We start from the raw sequence: 21,924 nt of genomic DNA on the forward strand, positions 1-21,924 counted from the left end.
AAAAACAGGAATTGATTAATATTAAAATTTTACTTTCTTCCCCCCCCCCCGCTCACTTCTCAACCCAAAAATCAAACATGAAAAAATTATTATTATTATTATTATTATTATGCATTTAAAAAACAAAATAAAGTTTTAAAACATTAAAACCGCTTTTCCCGCGCGGCAGCCATTTTTAAAAATTCAAAAACAACAACAACAACAACAAAAGCAAATTTTTAAATACCAGAAGAGAGCCACGGCAACGCCCATAAAAAGCTGATGGTAGAGAGAGAGAGAGTTAAGCACTCTCCGAATGCAAAGGTCACCACCACCATGTTTTTTTTCTTTCTTTCTCACTCTCTCACACACTCTCTCTCTCTCTCTCTCTCTCTTTTTTACATGACGTAACTTTAAATGTTTTGAAACGAGTATTTTCTCGTGATATCGCTGGGACGTAATCAGTACCGGATCCTTACTTACTTACTTACTTGCTTGCTTGCTTGCTTTACTTTACTTTGCTCGACTCTCTAAACCGATAATCAAAAAAGATAAGATTTCTATTTAAATTTGAGTTTGCTACGTACGTATATATATATACTTCCTACAAACAAACAAACAAACAAACAAACAAAATGACACTCCGACCACCGCGATTCCGCGATTATTATTTTTTTAAATTACAACAAACGACAACGACAACAACCGAATGAGAAAATTAAATAAATTAAATATGGCGACGATTTTCATCAATGAATTCCCATCACTAATGATCGAATACTAATGATAATAATAATAATAATAATAATAATACCACGTGAATAAAAGTATGCTAGCTAGCTAGCTAGCTACCTATCTACCTCCTAGACAAAGTTTTTATTATTATTAATTAATTAATTAATTAATTAATCCCGATTTTCCGATTAAAACTCGGAATGAAAATTTCCCCCCTCCCCTCCCCCCTTATTACGGTGTCATAATAATAATAATAATTGGGGCTCGAGATGTTTGCTCGAGATGAAGCTAGCTGTAGTTTAACTAGGAAGCAGACGAAAAAAAAAAAAAAAAAAAAAAATTCTAATTATAGACTCTTAAAAAACTTCTAGTTGAATATATATAATAATATTATTTTTAAACATTTCGTGTTATCGTGGGTTGTGCATTTGTGAAAATTTCGTTTTTTTTTTTTTTTTTTTTTTTTTTTTTTCAAACAACCGGGAGACCCGTCCGCCATTTTCATTGCAAAAAAAATCCGCGTCCTTCGCGCGCGCACAAAAATACATAAATAAAAATAATAATTTTTTCTATTATTTATTTCCTTTCATAATTTATTTTAAAAAAAAAAAATAATAATAATATTAATATATATGCTAATTATTTACGTGGTAAAAACAATATCGGATAATAATAATAATAGTGAACGCTCGCTTTTTTTTTTTTATTAATAAATAAATTTATTTATTATTTTTTATTCTCTCTCTCTCTCTCTTTTAAATATTATCATTATCATTATTATTATTATTATTATTATTATTATTATTATGAATTTAAATGAGAGAACGAAAAACTTTCGAAAAAATCAGTCAACTGTGTTATAAAAAAAAAAAAAACATATTTTTACAATCGTGGCCAAAACTTTTCAATTATATATCTACTACAACGCATGCTTACGTTCTCTCTCTCTCTCTCTGTATTATCAAAATTTTAAAAATAAATAATATTATTAAAACATCGTCTGCAAAATTATTAATAATAATAATAAAAACATGTCAGGGGGATTGAATCGAGAGAGAAACACCACCACAACCACCACCACCACCATCATCATCATCATCATCATGTATCATTTAAATACAACAACAGTAATCATTAATGAAAAGAAAAGAAAAGAGAAAAATTAACAACAACAACAACAACAACAACAACAACCAACATTTTCTTCGACGAAAACAACAACAACAAAACTGTTTTTCCCTCTCTCTCTCTCTCTCTCTCTCTATTTATCTCTCTTTCTCTTTCTATTCAAAAGCGACGCAAAAAGCAAAAGTAAACTTTTTTTTTTTTTTTTATTTTTAGAGAGCAACTGGCGCTAACTTTTTTCTTTACATCAGAAAGAGAAAAAAAATTAAGAAAAAATTTAAATTTAAAACCAAGTAAACGTTTTTGAGGAGAGAATTTTACAATAAATAAAAAAATAAATAAATAGAAAAATAAATTACATAATATTTCACATTTCTATTCGATTATTCAGGTCAATCAAATAATAACCGATCGAATGGGTATTTTTTTTTTTTTTATCTCGAATAAAAAATTTTAAAAAAAATATAAAGAATAGGAAAAAAAAAAAAAAAAGAAAAATTTATAATTAGCATAAAATTTTAAATAATAATAATAATAATATTTCATTAGTAATTTGAAAAATCAATTGAAATTTTTTTTTTTTTTATATCATAAATTATTTTTATAAGAGGATTTGCATGTTACCAAAGTTTTTTAAAAAAGGGAGGGAAAGAGAAGAAAAAGGGGGGGGGGGAGAAAACTTTTTTTTTTTTTTTTTTTTTAATATAAAAACATGAAAAAACTTGAAAGAATTTAAAAAAACGACAAATCGCGGTGGTAGCTGTAAAATGTTTTTTTTTTTTTTTTTTTTTTTTTTTTATATATAAATTTAAATACTTCTTATATACTCAATTTCAACATTTATGTATTTACCAGATAGTTTTATAAGATAAAAAAAAAAATATTTTCAAGTAATTGTCATAAAAAAAAAAAAACATTTTTCCTCGAGTTTGAACATAGTTTGGCCTAAAATCATCTAAATTCCTCATTCCCGCCATTTTGCTCTTGCAAATTTCTGTACTTTATCAATAATTCACTCTCTATTATAAAAAAAATTATAAAAAATGAATAATTTTATACGGCACGAATAATGATAATAATAATAATAATTTCTCCCTTTTCTATCAAGTACAAGCAATTTTTCCGTACCAAATATTCCGTAACACTTATCAAACCGTTTATGCATGCATATGTATAGAGGGAAAATCGTGGACTGGAAGTCATGGAGGCTACCACGGACAAGATAAATTCGATATTACGAAAAAAGACGACGAGGTGAAAAAAAAAAAAAAAAATTTCCTTCCCCTAGTTTTCTAAGGTAAAGGATTGAGGAACTAACGACGACGACTCCCCCCACACACACGCCCCCTCCCTCCCCTCTCCCCCCGTAATCACCTCGCAAATATATTTTAAAAAAACGTTCGTGCGACGAAAAAAATAAAAAAAAAAAATAAATAAATAAATATGACTAAATCTTTTTTCAGATGTTGTCAAGACGACATTTAGTAGTACTAGTACACAACAAATATTTTACATTCCAAACTTGTTCGCAACTAGCATGCAAAATGGTGGAGAATACACACTAAACAAAAAACCACTTTACGATTAGTCGTCGTCTCTCAACGGCTTTATATTTATAAAGTCTACTCTTCCATCACGTCCAATTTTTACTTAATATTAATAATAATGTTAATAATAATAATAATAGAAATTACTTACTTTAAATAATAAATCTGCCCCTGAGACGTTCTCGCTTGTTCCCATCCTGGAGGCAATGGCCCAAGTTCATCTACCACCGTAGCACCCATGTCGTAACTCCTCTGTTTGATGTGCGTGTGAACTCCTTGTGGAGCTTGAGGCGGATTTTTTTGCTGAGCGGAAGCATAGGTTTGCTGGAGAGAAGCTGGAGAACTGTGTGCACGAGGATGATTCACCTTCAAAATTGACAAAGAAAATCATTAATATTATTAGGTACCCATTACCCTTCCCACACATACCAAAACGATGCCTTTCGAACTTGCTAATCGATATCAAATTGGTAATTAAAAGAGAGAGAGAGAGAGTATGTTTTCATTTCCAAAGCAACCACTCGACACAATACGATTATTCACTATACTATTATTATTATTATTTTAATATGTTTTGAACCTTTAGAAAAACAAGAAAACAACAACAACAACAAAAGTCAACAAACGAGATAAATTGTAATTTTTTTTATTTAAACCGTGTCCATGATGTTTCGGTTTACGTCCCCCGTATGTATTTTCTCCCTCCCCCCCCTCGATATAATTCCTGTGGAAAATCATTTGAATCTTTTTTCAAAACAATTAACTCGGGAAAAAAGTGCGATAAAAAAAAAAAATGGCGGAAGAATTGGAAAAAAATTAAGAATCAACTACCCTAAGCTACCCTCGAAATTTTTCGATACTCGAGTTGAATGACCTTTACAAATAAGGCCTTATTCTTTCCATTTTGTTTCTTTCGGTGGATATGAAATTTACAAAAAAAAAAAAAAAAAAGTCACAAACCTCTTCTCGAAAATTCTGTCGAAAATATTTTTTACGTTTGTCATTCATTATAAACGAACAACAAAATGTTGTCGACTCTGCCAAGAATAGAAGTGAAAATTTTTCGTTACACGGTCGGTTATTTATTGAAAATTCGAATCGGGAAACTTTATACAAAAAATACGACATCCATTTATAATTATTCGTAAATTAAAAAAAAAAAAAAAAATGGCGTGCGATCTGAGTAACTCGCTCGCTCTCTCTCTCTCTCTCTCTCTCTCTCACTCACTCTTTGGCCATATATCCAGTTTTATTATGAAAATGTACATAGGTATATGTACTCACCTGAAGGCTTGCCGGAGTTGTGTTTGTTGAAAAAGCAGCATCTGCCGAATTTTCACGACTGTGAGATATACTAAGAACGGAAGGTGACTTAGAACCGGTAGATGGTGGAGTAAAGAACGAATCGGGGAGATTTCTCATATGCCAAGGCACTTGTAAAGGCCGTTTTGAATCTGGTTTTAAAACACTGTCAAATAACGCTTGCAAGTCCGATTCAGAATTTTGAACGATACGAACATGATTATCAGAATTACTAGGTTTATTACTAGAATTTGAATTATTATTGCTGCTGCTATTGCTATTATTATTATTATTATTGTTGCTGTTGTTGTTGTTGTTGCTGTTGTTGGCGTTATTATTATTATTGCTGCTATTACTGTTACTACTCTCCCGACCGCTATTGCTATTGCTACCACTGCTATTATTATTGCTGCTGCTTGTATTATTGTTATTACTCGGATTTGAATTACCGCTTGGCATTTTTTTCATTTTTGACGTTTTATTTCCAACTTGAATATTTAAAAAAAACACTAATAAAAATGCATTATATTTTTAAATTCAAGGTCATTCATATTACTATACATTTAATGGCAAAAAAAAAAAAAAAAAACAACCGTAAGTACTCTGGACGGATTATGATTAAATATATAACCAAAAAATTTTTCTACAATTAAACAAAACTTTAAATAAAAAACCAACAATTATAAATCAAAACCGAATAGTAATAATATTAATAATAATAAAAATAAAATAATAATAATAATAATAAGAAAAAAAAAAAAAACAATTTAAAAAGTAAAAGTAACGATTAACACTACGACATGTAAGTGTCGACGTCCGCTAGGAACTGTGGGATCGCTAAATTGTTTAGATTTGAATAGACACAGCCTTGTTTAGGAATGTTCATGCGCGCGCATGATTTCAAATGTGACGCGGGAGAAATGTCAGAGAGATTTCTTTTCTTTTTCTTTTTTTTTAAATAAATAAATATTATTCGACGTGAACTTAAATTACGAGGGCGACGCAATATTTAATTAAATATTATTAAAAATAAATTTATTAAAAAAAAAAATTTTAATAAAACCCCCCCCCCTTCCTTTTTTTTTTTTTTACCTTTCCCGACGATGATTTTAAAAAAAAAATAATTTTTTTTACGATGTTTTGCATTATAATGAAAAATTATTAATGGAAAAAGAGGGAAAAAAATATAACGAGTCAAAAAATATTATTTCATTATTAAACATGATTTTACACCTGTTCGAAACATTCAAACACTTGTTGCATTTAAAAGTAAATATTTCAGGTAGTTACATAAACTTGCACCCATAAGATAAATATATAAAATTACGTCCAGTTTGTTTATTTAAATTTAAATTTTTTTTTTTTTTTTTTAGAAAGAATTGTCAGAGTTTTAAGCTTCTCCAATCCCTGTTAACAATTTGTATGTTTTAAACTGATTTTGATATCATAAACAGACATGTGTCGTCAGGACGCCTTAAAATATTTTTTTAAAGAACCTTATTCGTTACCATAAAATTTAATTAAAATTTGAAAACAAATTTATAACTATAATGATATATTTTATACAAGTTATTTAATAGATAAATAATTTAATAGATAAACGTTTGATTGTTATCATGGATAGTCTTTACGGATTGGACAGTGGAATTTTTTTCGAAAACACTAGGGTTCGTTAATTAATTTTTTCTTTTAATAATCTTATTTAGCATTATTTAAAAACGTGCATATCGATTGTTCTTTACTTTTTTTCCTGTTTAAAAAAATTGTATAGTTTATACTCACTCAAAAGAGTATACACATAAAACAAATTATATGTTAAGGTGAAACTTGAAAGTCTTCAAACCATTTGCATTTGTATAGTTTCGTTATTAGAATTTCGTTTGTCAGGTGTTTTTTTTTTTTTTTTTTTATGAGATAAAATTTTGTACTATACCCCTTACACAATCGTTTTAAAAATTTGATACTATACTTTGAATTTCTTAAAAAACTTTTTTTATATCAGATGACAGAAAAGAGAAAAGGTAACCTGATATCACATGAGTATTTATGCAAAAAGTGCAAAATTAAATAAAATAAATTACTAATATTTTTTAGATGAAATTATTAAAAAAAAATTAGAAAAAAATGTAGTTTATGTTTTTTCAAAAAATAAATTACCTTTTCAAAAATCTCAATTATCACCTATTAAATATTATTCACATATTAATTATAAATATTTGAATTTTCAAAATAGTATTAATACCATTAACAAAACTATATTCGAGGTAAGTTTTTTTAATGACTTTTATTAATTTTTTTAATGGTATGTAATGAAATATAATAATAAATTGTTCTTTTGAAATTTTTTTTTTTTATTGTTTACTCATAAAACAATAACTTTAAGTAATTTTAATATTACAGTTGAGTTTTATTGGAAAAGATTGTCAAAAAATTCCACCGATAATTTTAAACAAATATGGACCAAGAGTAAATACCTTAGATCTTAGTTTTAATAGTTTGACAACATTACAAGTAAGAATTTTATATATTTTCCAGAAAATTTTTCAAATTTTTATAAATGATGAACATTATTTAATTATTTGTTTCAGGGTATAGAATTTTTTTTTCATTTAAAAGAACTTATTTTAGATAATAATGTTTTATCTGACAATATAATTATACCAAAGATGCAACATTTGCAAACTCTATCGATTAATAAAAATAAGGTTTGTTTTTTAAAACAATCTTATTGTTATCATTATTACATTATTATATTAACAAAAATATATATTTTTATAGATAATTAATTTAGAACTTTTTCTTCATAAAGTTCAAGAAAATCTTCCATCTTTAAAATATTTAAGTTTGTTAGGAAACAAGGCTTGTCCCAATCAACTTTCCGACATCACAAAAGATGAAGATGATTATAAAAGATACAGGTATTGTACACCTGTTGTAATATACTTTCATGTTGCCCAGTTTTGAATCAAGAATTAATTTTTTCAGGTATTATGTTATCAATCAACTTCCAAAATTAAAATTTTTAGATTCTACACCTGTTACCAAAGAGGAGAGACAAGAAGCTGAAAGAAGAGGGCACTTGATGAAAATAGCCAAACCACAAAATGTAAGCGGCAGAAGGATTTTATCAAGTTTTGTAGATTTTTTTTTTCCCCCCCGTGATAATTTTTTAATTTACAAAATAATTTTTAGAAGAATCAAGAAGATGAAATATACTTTTCTCAGTCAACTGAATATACTCCTTTGCCGAAAACAAAAAGAACAACATATGATCATCAAGGTTATTATAACACAAATAAACCATCAAAATCTTGTATTGTTTTTTAAATAAATTAACTGTTTTAGGTGCCTATGGAAAATGCAAATATAGATATTCTGGTAAACACTCTGAAGGAAATAGATTTATTCAAAACAATGACCTTTGATAAGAAATCAATTTTATAAAATATTTTTTAAAAAAATTTCTCCTTATTAAATCAGTGTTGATCGATAATGTAAAAAAAATTTATAGATTATTAGATACTTTATATTAATTATTTAATTATTATAATAAAAATTAATTAATTATCATAATTCGTATTATTATTATTTTTTTTTTAATTTATCCTATACTCACTAATAAGATTTTTTTTTTTAAATTTCACTGTTAGTAAACGCATATATTTTTATTTTGTGATGTTGCATAATAATAAGAATTTATTTAATGGCGGGAAAATAAATTATTGTCATAAATTATTTAACACGACTGGTTTTTTTTTTTCCTTCTTACATAAATATATATAAAATAAATCAGTTAATAAAATTTACGCAGAAAGTTTATATTTTTTATTGATTAACCATTAGTAGTTATAATAGCGTTACACAAATTAATGGACTTGAAAAAAACTTGAGAGAAATGAGGTTGCCAAAGGAAACTTTAAATTTACATGCTGTCAAAGGTAACGAAATAAACAGTCAAGTTGTTTTACATTCTCCATTTTATTTAAACTAATGAGTAGTTCATATTAGAAAGAAGAAGTGAAAAAATTTTTTTTGTAAATTATTAAAATGAACACTCAATCCACCGGTAAGTTTTTTTTTAAAAATTATTATTCTGCCTCAAAAAAAAAATTATATCCCAAATATAAATTATCGAAGATAAAAATTATTTACGTGCAATTTTTTTTTTTTTTTTTTTTTTAATATTTTTTCCGGCTTAGAAAAATTGTCAGTTTTTAAAAAAATAATTATTATTTATAATTATTAATAGTTTTCAAAAATTACCATAAAAGTATTCAAATTATTTATTTAAAATTATTACCTTTATGATTTATTTACTTTTTTCTATATTAAAAAAAAAAAAAAAAAATACTAAAATGGCGTTTTGATATGTTCGTTCTTGGCATTTATTATATATATATATATATAACGTAATTATCAAATTGCATTGTTTATACTTATTTAATGTTTATAACTTAATAATATATCCCTTATAATTTATATTTTTTATTCTATTTTATATAACAATCATTGTAATTACAAGTTATTTCATTATTAAATCATAGGTATTAATTTTTTTTGACAATTAAAATCATAAAGTCTCTCTCTCTCTCTTTATGTATAATATAAATAATTAATTTTTAATTCATATTGACTTTATTTTAGTTGTTGGGGGGGGGGGGCGGGAAATAATTTTAAAATGTGTAATTTCCTTTTATGTATGACATAATATTTAACTATTTTGCGTTGGAGTTAAATTTCCATTGTGATATTTGAGTTTTATACTAACTATACTTATTTATTTGTAGTTATTAAAATTTTTTTTTTTACCCTTTCCCACCATTATATCTAATCATCACATTGTATATAATTTCAATATTAAAGTTAGTTAGTTACTTTATACTAAAAGAAAATAATCAACTCACAAAATAATTAAATTTTCCTGAAAGAAAAAGAAAATTTCCTTAAAAATATGTTTTTACTTAATCGAATAGAAAATAATTTTTTCACTCGACTGAGTTTTTAAACTGTTAATTTAAAAATTCAATCCTAAAAATTTAAATATTAAAATATTAACAATTTGCATTTAAGTAAAAAAAAAAAAAAAACTTATTTATTATTCGCCTCCCCTCTCCCCCCCCCCTCCCACTTTAATACAAATTGACTTAGTGATAATTTTTCTTATTTAAAACTGTTTTTTTTAGTAAAACCTACGAATTCGACGTTAAATAAATAAATAAATAAATAAATTACACCTAATAATTCTCATTTTGTTTAAATATTTATTTTTTAGCCATTTTTAAAATTATTTAACTGAAAAAAAATTTTATTATTATTATTTTTAAATATCGAACAATCTTTTAATGTGTGTGAGTGAGTGATGTCAAAAAAATAATTATAAAAAAAAAAATAAAAATTCAACTTGTGTGTATATTTTGGACCATAATAATTATGTTATTAGTTAGTGTGTTTGTTGTTGTTGTGTTTGTGTTTGTTGTGATTGTTGTTGTTTTTTTAAACATATTCTTTTTGTATACCTTATTTTTGTTTTATATACTTACCTTACGTTCCGGGTTTAAATTTCTTGGAAGTGTGTCTTGGCCAGTTGAATTTGAAACGTGGCATACATTCTTCTTAGTTTTGTTAGTTTTTTTTTTTTTTTTTTTTTTTTTTGTTTCAGTTTATTTATTTATTTACTTATTTTTTAAAATTAATATGTGTTATAATTTTTTTTTTTTTTTTTTTTTTAAATAAAAAGTTTTTAGTGGTGTCTTATTACATATTGAAAAATTTAAATTAATACTTACTTATGTTTTTTTTTGTTCCCATAAATTTGAATGTAGTTTAGTGTAACAGTGTGGTACCTGAAAAAAAAAAAAAAAAAAAAAAAGAAAAATATTTTTTTAAAGCTTGTGCGTGTGTGGGGTGTGTGTAGATGAAAAAAAATGAATGATTTAAAAGAATCGCCCCCCGATTTGAAAAATGATGGCATTAAATCATTAGAAAATTTAAAAATAAATAATCATACCGTCGATGATGATGATAATGATGATGATGCTGATGATAAAGTATCATTCGTTGAAGATTATGAAAGTTTAGAATTTGAAGATATATATTCATTTGTGTGTTCGACGGTTACACCGAGTTTTGATGAAATACCTGAAATAGAAGGTTCAAAATTTAAAAAATCCAAATAATAAATAAATATTTGAAAATTTTTTTTAACTTTTCTTTCTTAACTTGAGTTAGGTTTAAAAATTTTGTTTAAGTTGCTGATTTGATTAGTAGTAGTAGTAGTAGGGAAATGTTAAAAGTTAAAAAAAATTTTCAAATCGTTTAAAATTAAAAGCTCGTGTGTAAATTATTTATTATTATTTATTATTATTATAATTAAAGTACAAAATTGTTCAGAATTTAATGATGATGATGATGATGATGATACGCCATTATGGATTATCGGAGAACAAGTATATAATGAATTTTCATGGTCTGATTCGGATGATCAATCTGATATTAATTTCGATGTAAATGTAACGGATGTGAAAAAAAATGATGATCAACGTAGTAGTAGATAATAATAAAATAAAATTTTTTAAAATAAAATCTGGAAACATTGTTAAAAAAATAAGATTAAATTTAAACGATATAAGTGATTATTTTAATAAAGTTAAAAGACGAGAAAATTATAAAAAATTATTAAAAATAATTAAAGAATTAGCCGAGAAAAAAGGTACAATTTCAAGTGTTTCGATTTTATCGATAAAAAAAAAAAAAATGGCGGGGAAGGGAAAGGGAGAGAGCCATTGATAAAATATTGTTGAGAGATGTGAAAAAAATATTTATCAAATTACAATTATTTTTTTCTTTTTGCAGCTAATTCCGAAAATAAATTGCCTTCATTGAGTTCATTAGATGATTCAGAACTTCAAGGTATGACAGAAGAAGAAAAAACAACTCAAAGACAATTATGGCAAGAGGAATTAGCTAAAGTTAGTTTTATTATTATTATTATTATTATTATATTAAAATTTGTGTTTTCTGGCAGTAATGAATATCATCATCATTATCATTTTAATTTTTTTTTAATTTTAGATCGAAGAAGAAATTCAAACGTTGAAACAAGTGCTTCAATCAAAACAGAGAGAATCTCAGGAATTGAAAAAAAAATTAGGTATAACTGTTTGGAAAGAATTAACAGATGATTTTAGTCAAGGAGTGAGAAACGTCAGGGAATCCAACGTGTAAGAAAATTTATTAATTAATAAATCTATTAATATATATATATATATTAACCTAATTACAGATAATTATTTTAGGTGAGATTGAATTTAAAATAAATTTTTTATTTGTTTTATTTGTTTTTCCTATATAAATTAAAATTTTCCCCCCCTTGTTTACTTGTTATATACCCCCCTTATTTTATTGAAAAACAGTTATCAAAATGTTGAAGAAAAAATATCTCAGTGGGGGGAAAAGTGTAGCTAATGCTCCAGTGTAAGTAAAAATAATAATAATAATAATAATAAGGAAATGTAGGAATCAATGACAGGAGGAAGGAGGAAGGAGTCAAATGACTCAGGAGTATTGTTTATAAGTAATCGAAGAAGGTTTAATTTAATTTAATTTTTTTTATTTTATTTTAGATATCAAAAGACTGAGTCCGCCGTGAAAGCTACTGCAGAGAGCACACGCTCTCTTATTGGGGGCCTTACAGAAGGTTTCACTCAAAAAATTGGACAATTAAAAAATTCAGAAAGTTTCAGGTCACTCGAAGAAAAAATGGGTTCAGCCTATGAAAATGTGAAGGTTACTAATCATTTATATTTATTTAATAAATTTCAATTATTAAAATATTGTTCTGATTTGTTGAAAAATTAAATGTGGATGAAATAAAAAATTATTTTTTATTAAAAAAAAATCACATCTTATCGGTGGTGGTGTAAATTAATAATTTATTTCAGACAAAAATGTCATCATCCAGATCGAATTCAATTCAAAGTTTTAATGAAGCACTTTGTCAAGAAACTGGTGTCAAAAATATCACACCAACAACTCCTACCATTCCAGAAGGTGAATCATTGTCTTAGAAATCAAAAGATGGTGGGACCAGTTAATGATTTTAAAATGAATTATTTTTTATTCAGTGAGAAAACACATAGTAAAACATAATTCATATGTTACAAAATGAAAAAAAAGTTATAATTCTTAACTATCATCCTTACTTGCACCCCAATTTTTTTAAAAAATGCTATTATTAATAAGATATTTTAAATAAAGTCTTAAAATAAAAGAAGAAGGAGAAAAATATGTATAATCCAAGTGATGCTTAACTTATTTCTGTGATTTTGTTTCTCTTGATACTATTAACTTAAAAAAAATATGTGTTTAAATTACAAAAGTTAAAATATTCAAATTTTAATCATAACATTTAACACACAAAGTTAAATACTTTTAATAATAATAATAATAATAATACAATTGAAAACTATAAATAATACTGTTAAATAAAAAACATTTTTTTTTATATATATAATTTATGTAGTTTTTTTATTTCGATAAAAACCTGATTTCCTTAAACTTATAGAATGTGGAATAAGGATAAGTAATTTTAATTTGCCATTTTTTAAAACATTTCATGGGAATTAACAATTTGGCAATGTTGCCTCCTCCTTAAAACTTTTACTTCCTTCAAAATTCAATCATTGAAATAATAGAAAGTAAAAAAAAAAAAAAGAAATTTTAAATAAATGTTGATATGTGTTGTTGTTGTTGTTATTGTTTTAAATTTTTGAATAATTGTTTTCTTCTCAATCTTTTTAAGTTTAGGCTATATAGATTAAATTGTAGCAATTTTTAAAAAAAACGAGTTTAATTGTAATTAAATACGTTTACTTAAATTTTTTTTTTTTTTAATCAAAAAAAGAATAAATTTAATTGTTTGTGAATTTTTTTCTAAAAAAAATAACGTTCATATAAAACCCCCATATAAAAAATGACGTGGTGGCAATTTTCAAAATTTCTACCACCACTTTAACTAAATGTCAAACAAAAGACTGCGTCACGAATAATGAACTAAATTTTTCAGGTATTAGTTTGTCAAAGTAAGTAACTTGGAAAAAATGTTTTGAAATTTAGAAAAACAATTATAAATATATAAAAGTAATTATTTTATTTTACCGTAAATATTTTTTAAAAATACTTTTCGTTATTAATGACTACAATCAAAACATAAATTGAATATTTAATTGGGTTTGATTTGAATATTTAAAAAAAAAAAAAAACTATTTGAGTTTTTTAAACTTGTCACATACTGTTTTTACTGTTACTTTTTTTTTTTTAATTATAATAAATATCTTTTAAAACCGTTTTTAAACTGTACAACACATATATCAATAAATACATATGGTTGTTTTTTGATGTTCATTTATGTATACATATGTAATTGATATTTGTCTTTTATTAAAATTTTTTACATTAGAATCATGCCTGAATCAAAAGAAGATATCATTGCTAATTTGAGAGCTATTATTATATCTAGTAAAGGAGGACTTTTATTATCTGAAATTGATGGTAAGTTTTTAATTCTTTCATGTTAAATTGTGTCTTTGTAAAAGTTATTTTTGTTTTAAATCTGATTTTTGTTTTAAACATGGGGTTAAATTTAATTTTATATTGTTTATTAGGAGATTACAAGGAAACATTTGGCACTAATGTTCCATTTAAAGATTTAGGATTTAATTCATTGGAAGAATTTTTAAAAAATGATAATGATAATTTTCATGTAATCGGAACGAGAGTTGAAGCAGTCGCTAAACCAGCATCATTACACATTTCTTCTTTAGTTAGTAAACAAAAAAATTCTAAAAAAAGTGGCAGATCAAAATTGGTGAGTTTATTTTTATAAAAAAAAGAAAAAACTCTCAATATGTAATTTGAAAAATTGATCATTTTTCAATCATGACACGCTTTTAGTCGAGCAGAGGAGTTCAAAATTTGAGAAAACCTGCAAATCTTTCCAATGGAAATTCACAATGTAAAACGATTAAAAAGGGAAAGTCAATAGAAAAGGGAAGTGATAATGTTAAAGAAGATTGTAATGTTGTAAGTTGTTTCTCTATAATTAATTGTTAATAATTATTTGTTGTTGTTATTAATAATAATTATGTTATGTTAATAAAAAAGTTTTTTGTACAGAACTTACCATCATCTTTAAAGCAGCTGACGGTGGACAATCGAAATGCAATATCAAGCTCTTTGAAACCTCCTGTGAAAAAAAATCCTAAAACAGAAAAAAATAAAAATTCAGAAAATATCAAAGCAAATAATTTAGATGTGAAAAAATGTTCGCAACCATCCAAAAATAATGTGCCTTTATTTACTAACAGATCTGAAATGAATAATTATGTTCCATTTGAAGACATAAAAGATTTCACAGAAAACAATTCACCTAAATTTTATTCTAGAAACATACAATTATCATTACAAAATTATAACAACAATTACCAAAGCATTTCGAATAAAACTTCAGATCAAAATGTAAAATCTTTAAGTTCACCATTTAAAAGATCTTTAACTAATAATTCTCAACATGAAATTATGTTAGCAAAAAAATCAGCAACTTCGTTAATTAACACGGAAAATACTCCTCGGCCGTTGAATAAAGAATCTCAGACGGTAAAAAAGGAATCATACGAACAATTATTAAAAGAATTTTGCGTTGAAAAAGGATTGATTATGCCGATTTACTCCATTAGCGAAAAACAAATAAGTAACGAATTGAAATTTTACACGTGTAATTTAACGATCGGCGATGGATTTAAAATTTCCACGCATCCCGTGGAAACTCGTACGGAAATGGATGCGAGAGAAAGAGCATCGGAAAAAGCATACAATCATCTCGCGTCTTCCATTAATAAACTTCCTAGTTTTTTATACGATTCGGAAAATGTTATTAAATTAAGAGATTTATGTACGGAAAAAAATTTACAACAACCCGTTTTCAAATCTATCGAATGCAATCCGAAAAACGAACCCAAATATTTTATATGTAAAGTCCACGTGGGAAAGGATATTTTACTTTCGTCTTATCCAACGGAAGCTAAAGATGAATTTACGGCGAGGGATTTGGTTGCTAAAAAAGCCTACGATCATTTAAACGTGTTAAATAAATCCGTAGTGAAAACGTCGAAAAATTTAAATTTAGTTTTAAGTCAATTATTCGATTTAGTCAAATCAAAAAATTATGGCGTTTGGTGCAATAAATTACCCAGCTTGTATTTGGAAACGTACAAAGAAGAATTACCGTCCGATTGGTTCGAACTAGTTAAAAATTGTTCGAAATTTGAAATTTCGAGCATTCCCAGAGTGGGTCACATAATACGAGTTCAAAACAACATGGAAACAATGCCCAAATTGTCCGGATCTTTGGAATTGGCTAAATTAAAAGTTCCAGAATCGAATCAGTGGGAGGTTTATATCACGAATGTCGTTTCATCCGCTAAAATTTGGTGCAGATTAATTGGTAAAAATTTCAGCGTAAGTGTATTAAAATAATAATAAAAAAAAAATGTTTTGTTAGAAAAAACTTACCTTAAAGACGTTTTTTATTGTAATTTTCCCCCAAAACAGGAAATTTACGATTCGATGATGACGAAACTCGAATTACAACCTCCGACTTTTAACGTGAGTTCTCCAGTCGTCGGAGAAATTTATTTGATTAATCTCGAAGAATCATGGAATCGCGTTAGAGTTCTGGACACATCGTTGGAAAACGACGAAATTTCCGTTTTTCTCATCGACGTCGGACTCGATGAAGTCGTTAAAAAATCTCAACTTTTTTACCTGCAAGAAGAATTTTTTTCTGTTGCTCCTCAGGTACTCGGAAGTCGTCGTTTGAGTACAAAAAAAATTCATACCTGAAATCATTTAAATAAAATTATAATTTTAGGCTATTTTATTATCGTTAAACGAATTGGATTGTTTATCGGGCTGCGAAGAATTACATTTGGCTCTCATGCATTCGTTACTCGGTAATTCGTTCATAGCGGAAGTTGTTGCAATATTAGACGGAAACGGAAATACATGCAGCGTGAATTTGTGGGATACGTCAACAGACGAAGATGTTAATATTAATTTGAGACTTTTAGATGACGTAACAAAAATTTTTAAAAATCCATCTTTACCAACGGTAATATATAAAAATTAATTAGAATTAATTTTTGAATACAAAAAATTAATTGAAATTTTTTTTTTTTTTACCTATAACTTCAGATTGGAATCGTCGAAGAAATGTTTGTATCGAACGTAGATGATTCTGGAAATATTTATCTTCAAGTTAGTAAGGAAAAAATAATTTTTTTAGAAAATATTATATCGATAAAAATGAAAAATTCCGGATCGCATACGTCCATTATCAATAAGAAAATTGACCCGAATAAACTTTACGTCACTCGGTAAATTTAAAAATGAATTTCCAATCAAAACAAAAAAAAAAAAAATTCATATTATTTGAAAAATTTTCCTTTTTCCTTTGTAGGAGTCATAAAACGGGATTGTATTATCGATCGAAATTTTTAAAAACTTTAAATCACGATAAAGTTTTGGTTAAATTTATCGATTACGGTTGCGAACAGGAAACTTTCATATCGGATTTATTGGATCTCGAACGTACGTCTTTTGATTTGGCAACCATACCATCGCAAGCCATTTGTGTACAACTTGCGTGTACGAAATCTCTCACCGGGAGAGACATGGTCAAAATTCGGGATCTCGTTTTGGAACAAAACGTTTTGGTCAAATTGGCAAACATTCCAAAGGATTCCAAACCGACCGTCGTAGAATTACTCAAACGTTCCCAATCGGATGGAACTCTTTCATCCGTTAATAAAATAATTAACGAAAGCAGCAGCACCACAAGTCAAACGTTGTTGGATCCACCATCGAGGAAAAAATCCTACGTCGTCAGTTTGGAAAATACACTGTCGAGAAATTTACCCACCCCTAATATTCCGCCCGAGGGAAGTTATTTTAACGTTTTTGTAACTTTGGCAGCTCATCCGGGATTGTTTTGCGTGAGTCATTCATTCACCTAATTTATTTTTTGTTTTACCCCCTTTAATAAATCCGTTAATAAATTTATCAAAAATTAAGGTACAACCTTTGTCAACTCAAAACGAACTCATGGAACTCATGTTTCGACTACAAATGAAATGCGATAAATTGTATTCGAAACCCTTGCCCCCCGAAGAATTCAAAATAGGAGAACTTTATGCGGTGAAACATCCCGATAATTTTTGGTACAGGTACGAAAAAAAGGAAAAATTTTTTTTTTCTCATGCCTTATTAATAAGTACCTTAAAAAGCATAAATTTTATTTTCAGGGCCTACGCACAAGCGTTTACCGGCTCTTCGTCATTTATCGTTTATCTTTGCGATTTTGGAGATTTCATTGAAACATCGGCGGAAAAATTGATGCATTTGTCCAGCGAATATACTACTCTTCCATATCAAGCCATTCGAGCCTATTTGGCAGGTAATTTTTAAAGAACTAAGGTTCTGATTGTAATACCTGCTTGTCGCATTCCCACAAAAGCTTAAATTTAAATTTACATTTACTTACCACTGATAATTTTCCAGGGATTTCACCGTTGGAAAAAGACTGGCCTGCCATCGACTGCGTATACTTTCGAGAACTCGTTGTGGAAAAATCATTCGTGTCTCGGATAGTGGAAATTCGTAGAGACGTGGAAAATCCCAATTACATGACCTTGGGTTTAACATTAGTCGATACGTCAACGACTAATGATGTTTACATCCATGAGTTGCTGGTGGAAAAAAAAATGGCTGCATTAAAAAAATGTTAAAATAAATTTAATAAAAACAATTAAGATTAAATTTAAAGCCAAAAACAAATTTAGAATAATTTAATTCGAGATGTAAGACTTGAAAATTTGTTTTTTTTTTTTTTTTTTGTTAAATTTCCTTCCTTAAGGTTTTTGGGGAAAGTAAAAAAAAAAAAAAAAAAAAAAACATGGACTAGTCGTTTTTTTCTTCACAGTATTTCATTACATTAAATTCCGTTTTAAAAAAAAAATTTATTATTATTATTATTATTAATTGTTAAAAATTATTTTTCCACTAGTTAATATTTTTATATATATAATATTTATTTTTATTTTTTTTTGTTAAAATTCATTCGCAATTTATTATTTTATGGAATGAAAATTTATTAATAAATTTAAATAAATTATGTTAAAATAATTATTAAATAAAAAAAAAAAGTTATTTAGTTTTTATTTATTACTTTATGGTTTTAAAGGTTTTTTTTAAAATGTTACTAATTAATAATATTTTATTATTGTTATTTAATAAAAAAAAATTCTAATATTATTTGTTTGTTTTGTGTATATTAAAAGGTATTTTTTTTAAATTATATAAATTGTTAGTTTGGAAAAGAAAAACCCCCCAATTTTTTTTTTTTTTTTTTTTTGTTCAGTTGGTAATTGTTAAATGTTTAATGAACCATATTAAGGTAGAGGGTAAAATTTAAAAAAAAATCAACCGAAAAAGAAAGTAACGATTTTTATACAAACCAAACCACAAAATTATATGGGAAAAACCGCAAAGTACGATTTGTACGGATGGAAAACTTTAATTCATAATAATAATAATAATAATAATAATAATAAATTTAGAAAGTTTTTACGGTTTTTTTTTGTTCAGTAGCAAGAAAAAACTAAACATTTCGAACAAATTTTTTTTTTTTTATTTTCATTACTGTACAATTTTATTTAATGTTTAAAAACATTAAAATCGATCAAAAAATATATGGTTTTATTTTTTTCTAAACTAATAATATTAAATTGCAATAATTTAATTAAATTTATTATTATTATTATTATTTTTGTTGTTTTTTTGCGCTAAATTGTATTATTGCTTTTCGTTAAATTTTTTAAATTTATTTATTGTTTTTATTAATTTTATTTTATTTTATTATGAAATGTTAATTTTTTTTTTGGTCAAATATAATTTAATTATTATTATTATTATTATTTTAATTGTTTTTTTAATTTTTTTGCTACCTGAAATAACCCGGATTTGGCTGCTCAAGTGGAAAATAAAATAAGAAAATAATTATTTGGAAAAAATTTATTAATAATTTTTTTTTTTTTTTTTTGTGTTTCCCTTACATATTTAAATTTGATTTAATAATTATAATAATAATAATAATATTAATAAAATTTATTAATTTTTAAATGATAAATCATCTTGACAGCATTGACATTTACGATAATAAATTTTTCTAGAAGGTACTATGTAATTTTGTATTAACGACACCATAGGATTTAAATATTTGATCAACGGAAATTTACTCCATCCGGAATCTAATGCGATGGCACAATGACACACCATTAAAAACGGATTCGATATTTTTTTCGATAAAAAATCACGTAGCATAACATAATAAAATAATTTTGATGTAAATGGAATATATGCTAATAATTTCGATATCCGGCTACGACGATTTCGATTCAATATGTTTTCGTTGGATCTCGAAGAGGAATTATGTGTTAAACTCCTTAAAAACTTTAATAAAATTACATGGGATTGTGAGTGATCATCAACCGTTCTTCTCACTTCCGGTTCATCGATAATTTCATTATCATCTATTTGATTTTCAATTGATTTGGCCTGTTTAAATGCTGTGAATCTGTAATATTTGATCTGTTGGAGGATTATATGAATTAACTTAACTAATCACTACATATTAATTGAAATTTGTTGTTTTTTTTTCTTTTCATTTCGGATAAGAATGCGATTAATCGATAAAATGATATGAAAAATACCTCGACATATCGGAAACGATATCAACTAAATCAGCAGTGCTTTGTATCCGTTCATCTGATTCCGTTTCCGGTACCGGTCGTTGTGGTGTTAATTGTAAATTTATAATTGCGGTATATGTAAAGGAAAAAGTCAATGATAAAAGTTCACCCAAAAGTCTTGCAGTCTATTTAAAAAAAAAAAAAAAATTTAACCAATGTTAATTTTAATAATTTTTATTCAATCAATGGCGGCCATCTTTGAAATTAAATCAAGTTATAAGAAATGGAGATGGCAGCAGTGGAGTTTTCCAAAAATTTTTTTTTTTATGTTTAGAGGAGGATTTCTTACCAATCCAGAATAAAATCCAAAATAACCCTCACTTAAATAAATAGAACAAAAAAGTTCAATCAACGAACTTTTCCGATCCGTTGTAAATTCAGCAAAACTTGTCACCATGATAACATGAAATGGATGACTGGCTAATATGGCAAAAAATTGACAACATACAGCATTGATTAAATTTTGAAAAAATTTATCTTGATCGGTATTATCGATTTCAAAATCGTCCGGAGATGTTAAATTTTCTAAAAGAAAATTATCAATGAGTAAAATATACCTGAAAGGTATAAAGTTTTATAAGGTTTTTAGAAAAAAACAACCCAAACAAACAAACAAACAAACCTTTACTTATTTTTTTTTTTACTCTGTCACTAACACAAACCATGATTAATCTTTCACAAATTTTAGGTACGATTCCTCTATAGCATCCGAGAAAACCTTCTTTTTTATAAATGTAATTAACATAATAAAAAATATTAGGATGAGGCATGCCCATCAACTGCAAACCTTGCATTGATGTGAGGAGGTAAGGGATGTAAAACGTACTGTAATAAAAAAAAAAAAAAAGTAATGAAAAAACTTTTATCAACTTCATTTAACTTATTATAAAGTTTTATAAAATTGCTCATTTTTTTAAAAATAATTTTTTTTAATTGTTACAAAAAAAAAAAAAAAAAAAAGTTTTTCGGTTAAACCTACAATAGTGCATATTGCACTATGACAGATACAAGAGCGGCCGTTTGACATTTAATTCCTTCGGGATTAAAACCGATTTGAAGTAATACGGTTGCAAAATCAAAAGGATGTAAGAGAACATCTGCTACTATTGACGGAGACACAAAATTTAGAGAAGTTACAGCAATTCTAAATGCATTAATTAATAAAAAATTAGCCATATTTTTTCGATAATCATTTTTAACTTGTAATTTATCCTTGTTTTCATCACGCCATTATTATTATCAAAACTTTATTTACTGTGAGATTTCAATTTGAAATGTTAACGTTGCCAATCTGGATCAGGCTGAGCAACTTTAATCGTGATGAAATTTTGTAATGGCTGATCTAGTGAAAACTAAGGAATGTTAGCTTTAAT

At 26.2% G+C, this 21,924-nt stretch overlaps 5 protein-coding genes across 5 annotated transcripts in view; 3 read left to right on the forward strand and 2 right to left on the reverse strand.

Annotated features, from left to right (window-relative positions):
* Positions 1 to 5,147, reverse strand: part of Phum_PHUM613740 (65 kDa Yes-associated protein, putative) — a gene marked incomplete at both ends in the record, with an annotated part of 8,492 nt that extends 3,345 nt beyond the window's left edge. The window contains 2 exons of the mRNA XM_002433055.1: positions 3,538 to 3,752; positions 4,671 to 5,147. Of these exons, the coding sequence (XP_002433100.1) occupies positions 3,538 to 3,752; positions 4,671 to 5,147 (692 nt within the window). The remainder of the gene's footprint in view (positions 1 to 3,537; positions 3,753 to 4,670) is intronic.
* A 1,157-nt stretch (positions 5,148 to 6,304) lies between these two features.
* Phum_PHUM613850 (U2 small nuclear ribonucleoprotein A, putative) lies at positions 6,305 to 8,113 on the forward strand (the record flags this gene model as incomplete). Its single annotated transcript, XM_002433056.1, has 7 exons — positions 6,305 to 6,355; positions 7,089 to 7,199; positions 7,277 to 7,393; positions 7,467 to 7,606; positions 7,674 to 7,794; positions 7,884 to 7,968; positions 8,034 to 8,113. 7 exons carry the CDS (start codon positions 6,305 to 6,307, stop codon positions 8,111 to 8,113), a joined length of 705 nt encoding a protein of 234 aa, XP_002433101.1.
* Positions 8,114 to 11,599: 3,486 nt separating this feature from the next.
* Positions 11,600 to 12,754, forward strand: Phum_PHUM613860 (Tumor protein D52, putative; the record flags this gene model as incomplete). Its single annotated transcript, XM_002433057.1, has 4 exons — positions 11,600 to 11,656; positions 11,760 to 11,908; positions 12,311 to 12,473; positions 12,629 to 12,754. The coding sequence occupies 4 exons, from the start codon at positions 11,600 to 11,602 to the stop codon at positions 12,752 to 12,754; spliced, it is 495 nt and encodes a 164-aa protein (XP_002433102.1).
* A 1,395-nt stretch (positions 12,755 to 14,149) lies between these two features.
* On the forward strand, positions 14,150 to 19,215 carry Phum_PHUM613870 (uncharacterized protein; the record flags this gene model as incomplete). The annotated part of the gene is made up of 13 exons (XM_002433058.1): positions 14,150 to 14,237; positions 14,351 to 14,553; positions 14,640 to 14,768; positions 14,862 to 16,202; positions 16,296 to 16,563; positions 16,664 to 16,818; positions 16,938 to 17,004; positions 17,029 to 17,119; positions 17,203 to 17,737; positions 17,817 to 17,968; positions 18,047 to 18,198; positions 18,303 to 18,493; positions 19,162 to 19,215. 13 exons carry the CDS (start codon positions 14,150 to 14,152, stop codon positions 19,213 to 19,215), a joined length of 3,426 nt encoding a protein of 1,141 aa, XP_002433103.1.
* A 695-nt stretch (positions 19,216 to 19,910) lies between these two features.
* On the reverse strand, positions 19,911 to 21,727 carry Phum_PHUM613880 (mitochondrial carrier, putative; the record flags this gene model as incomplete). The annotated part of the gene is made up of 4 exons (XM_002433059.1): positions 19,911 to 20,390; positions 20,841 to 21,076; positions 21,174 to 21,376; positions 21,531 to 21,727. 4 exons carry the CDS (start codon positions 21,725 to 21,727, stop codon positions 19,911 to 19,913), a joined length of 1,116 nt encoding a protein of 371 aa, XP_002433104.1.
* Positions 21,728 to 21,924: the final 197 nt, after the last annotated feature.

Source organism: Pediculus humanus, genomic scaffold (genome assembly GCF_000006295.1).
Source record: "Pediculus humanus corporis 1103172108322 genomic scaffold, whole genome shotgun sequence".
NCBI classification, from domain to species: Eukaryota; Metazoa; Arthropoda; class Insecta; order Psocodea; family Pediculidae; genus Pediculus; species Pediculus humanus.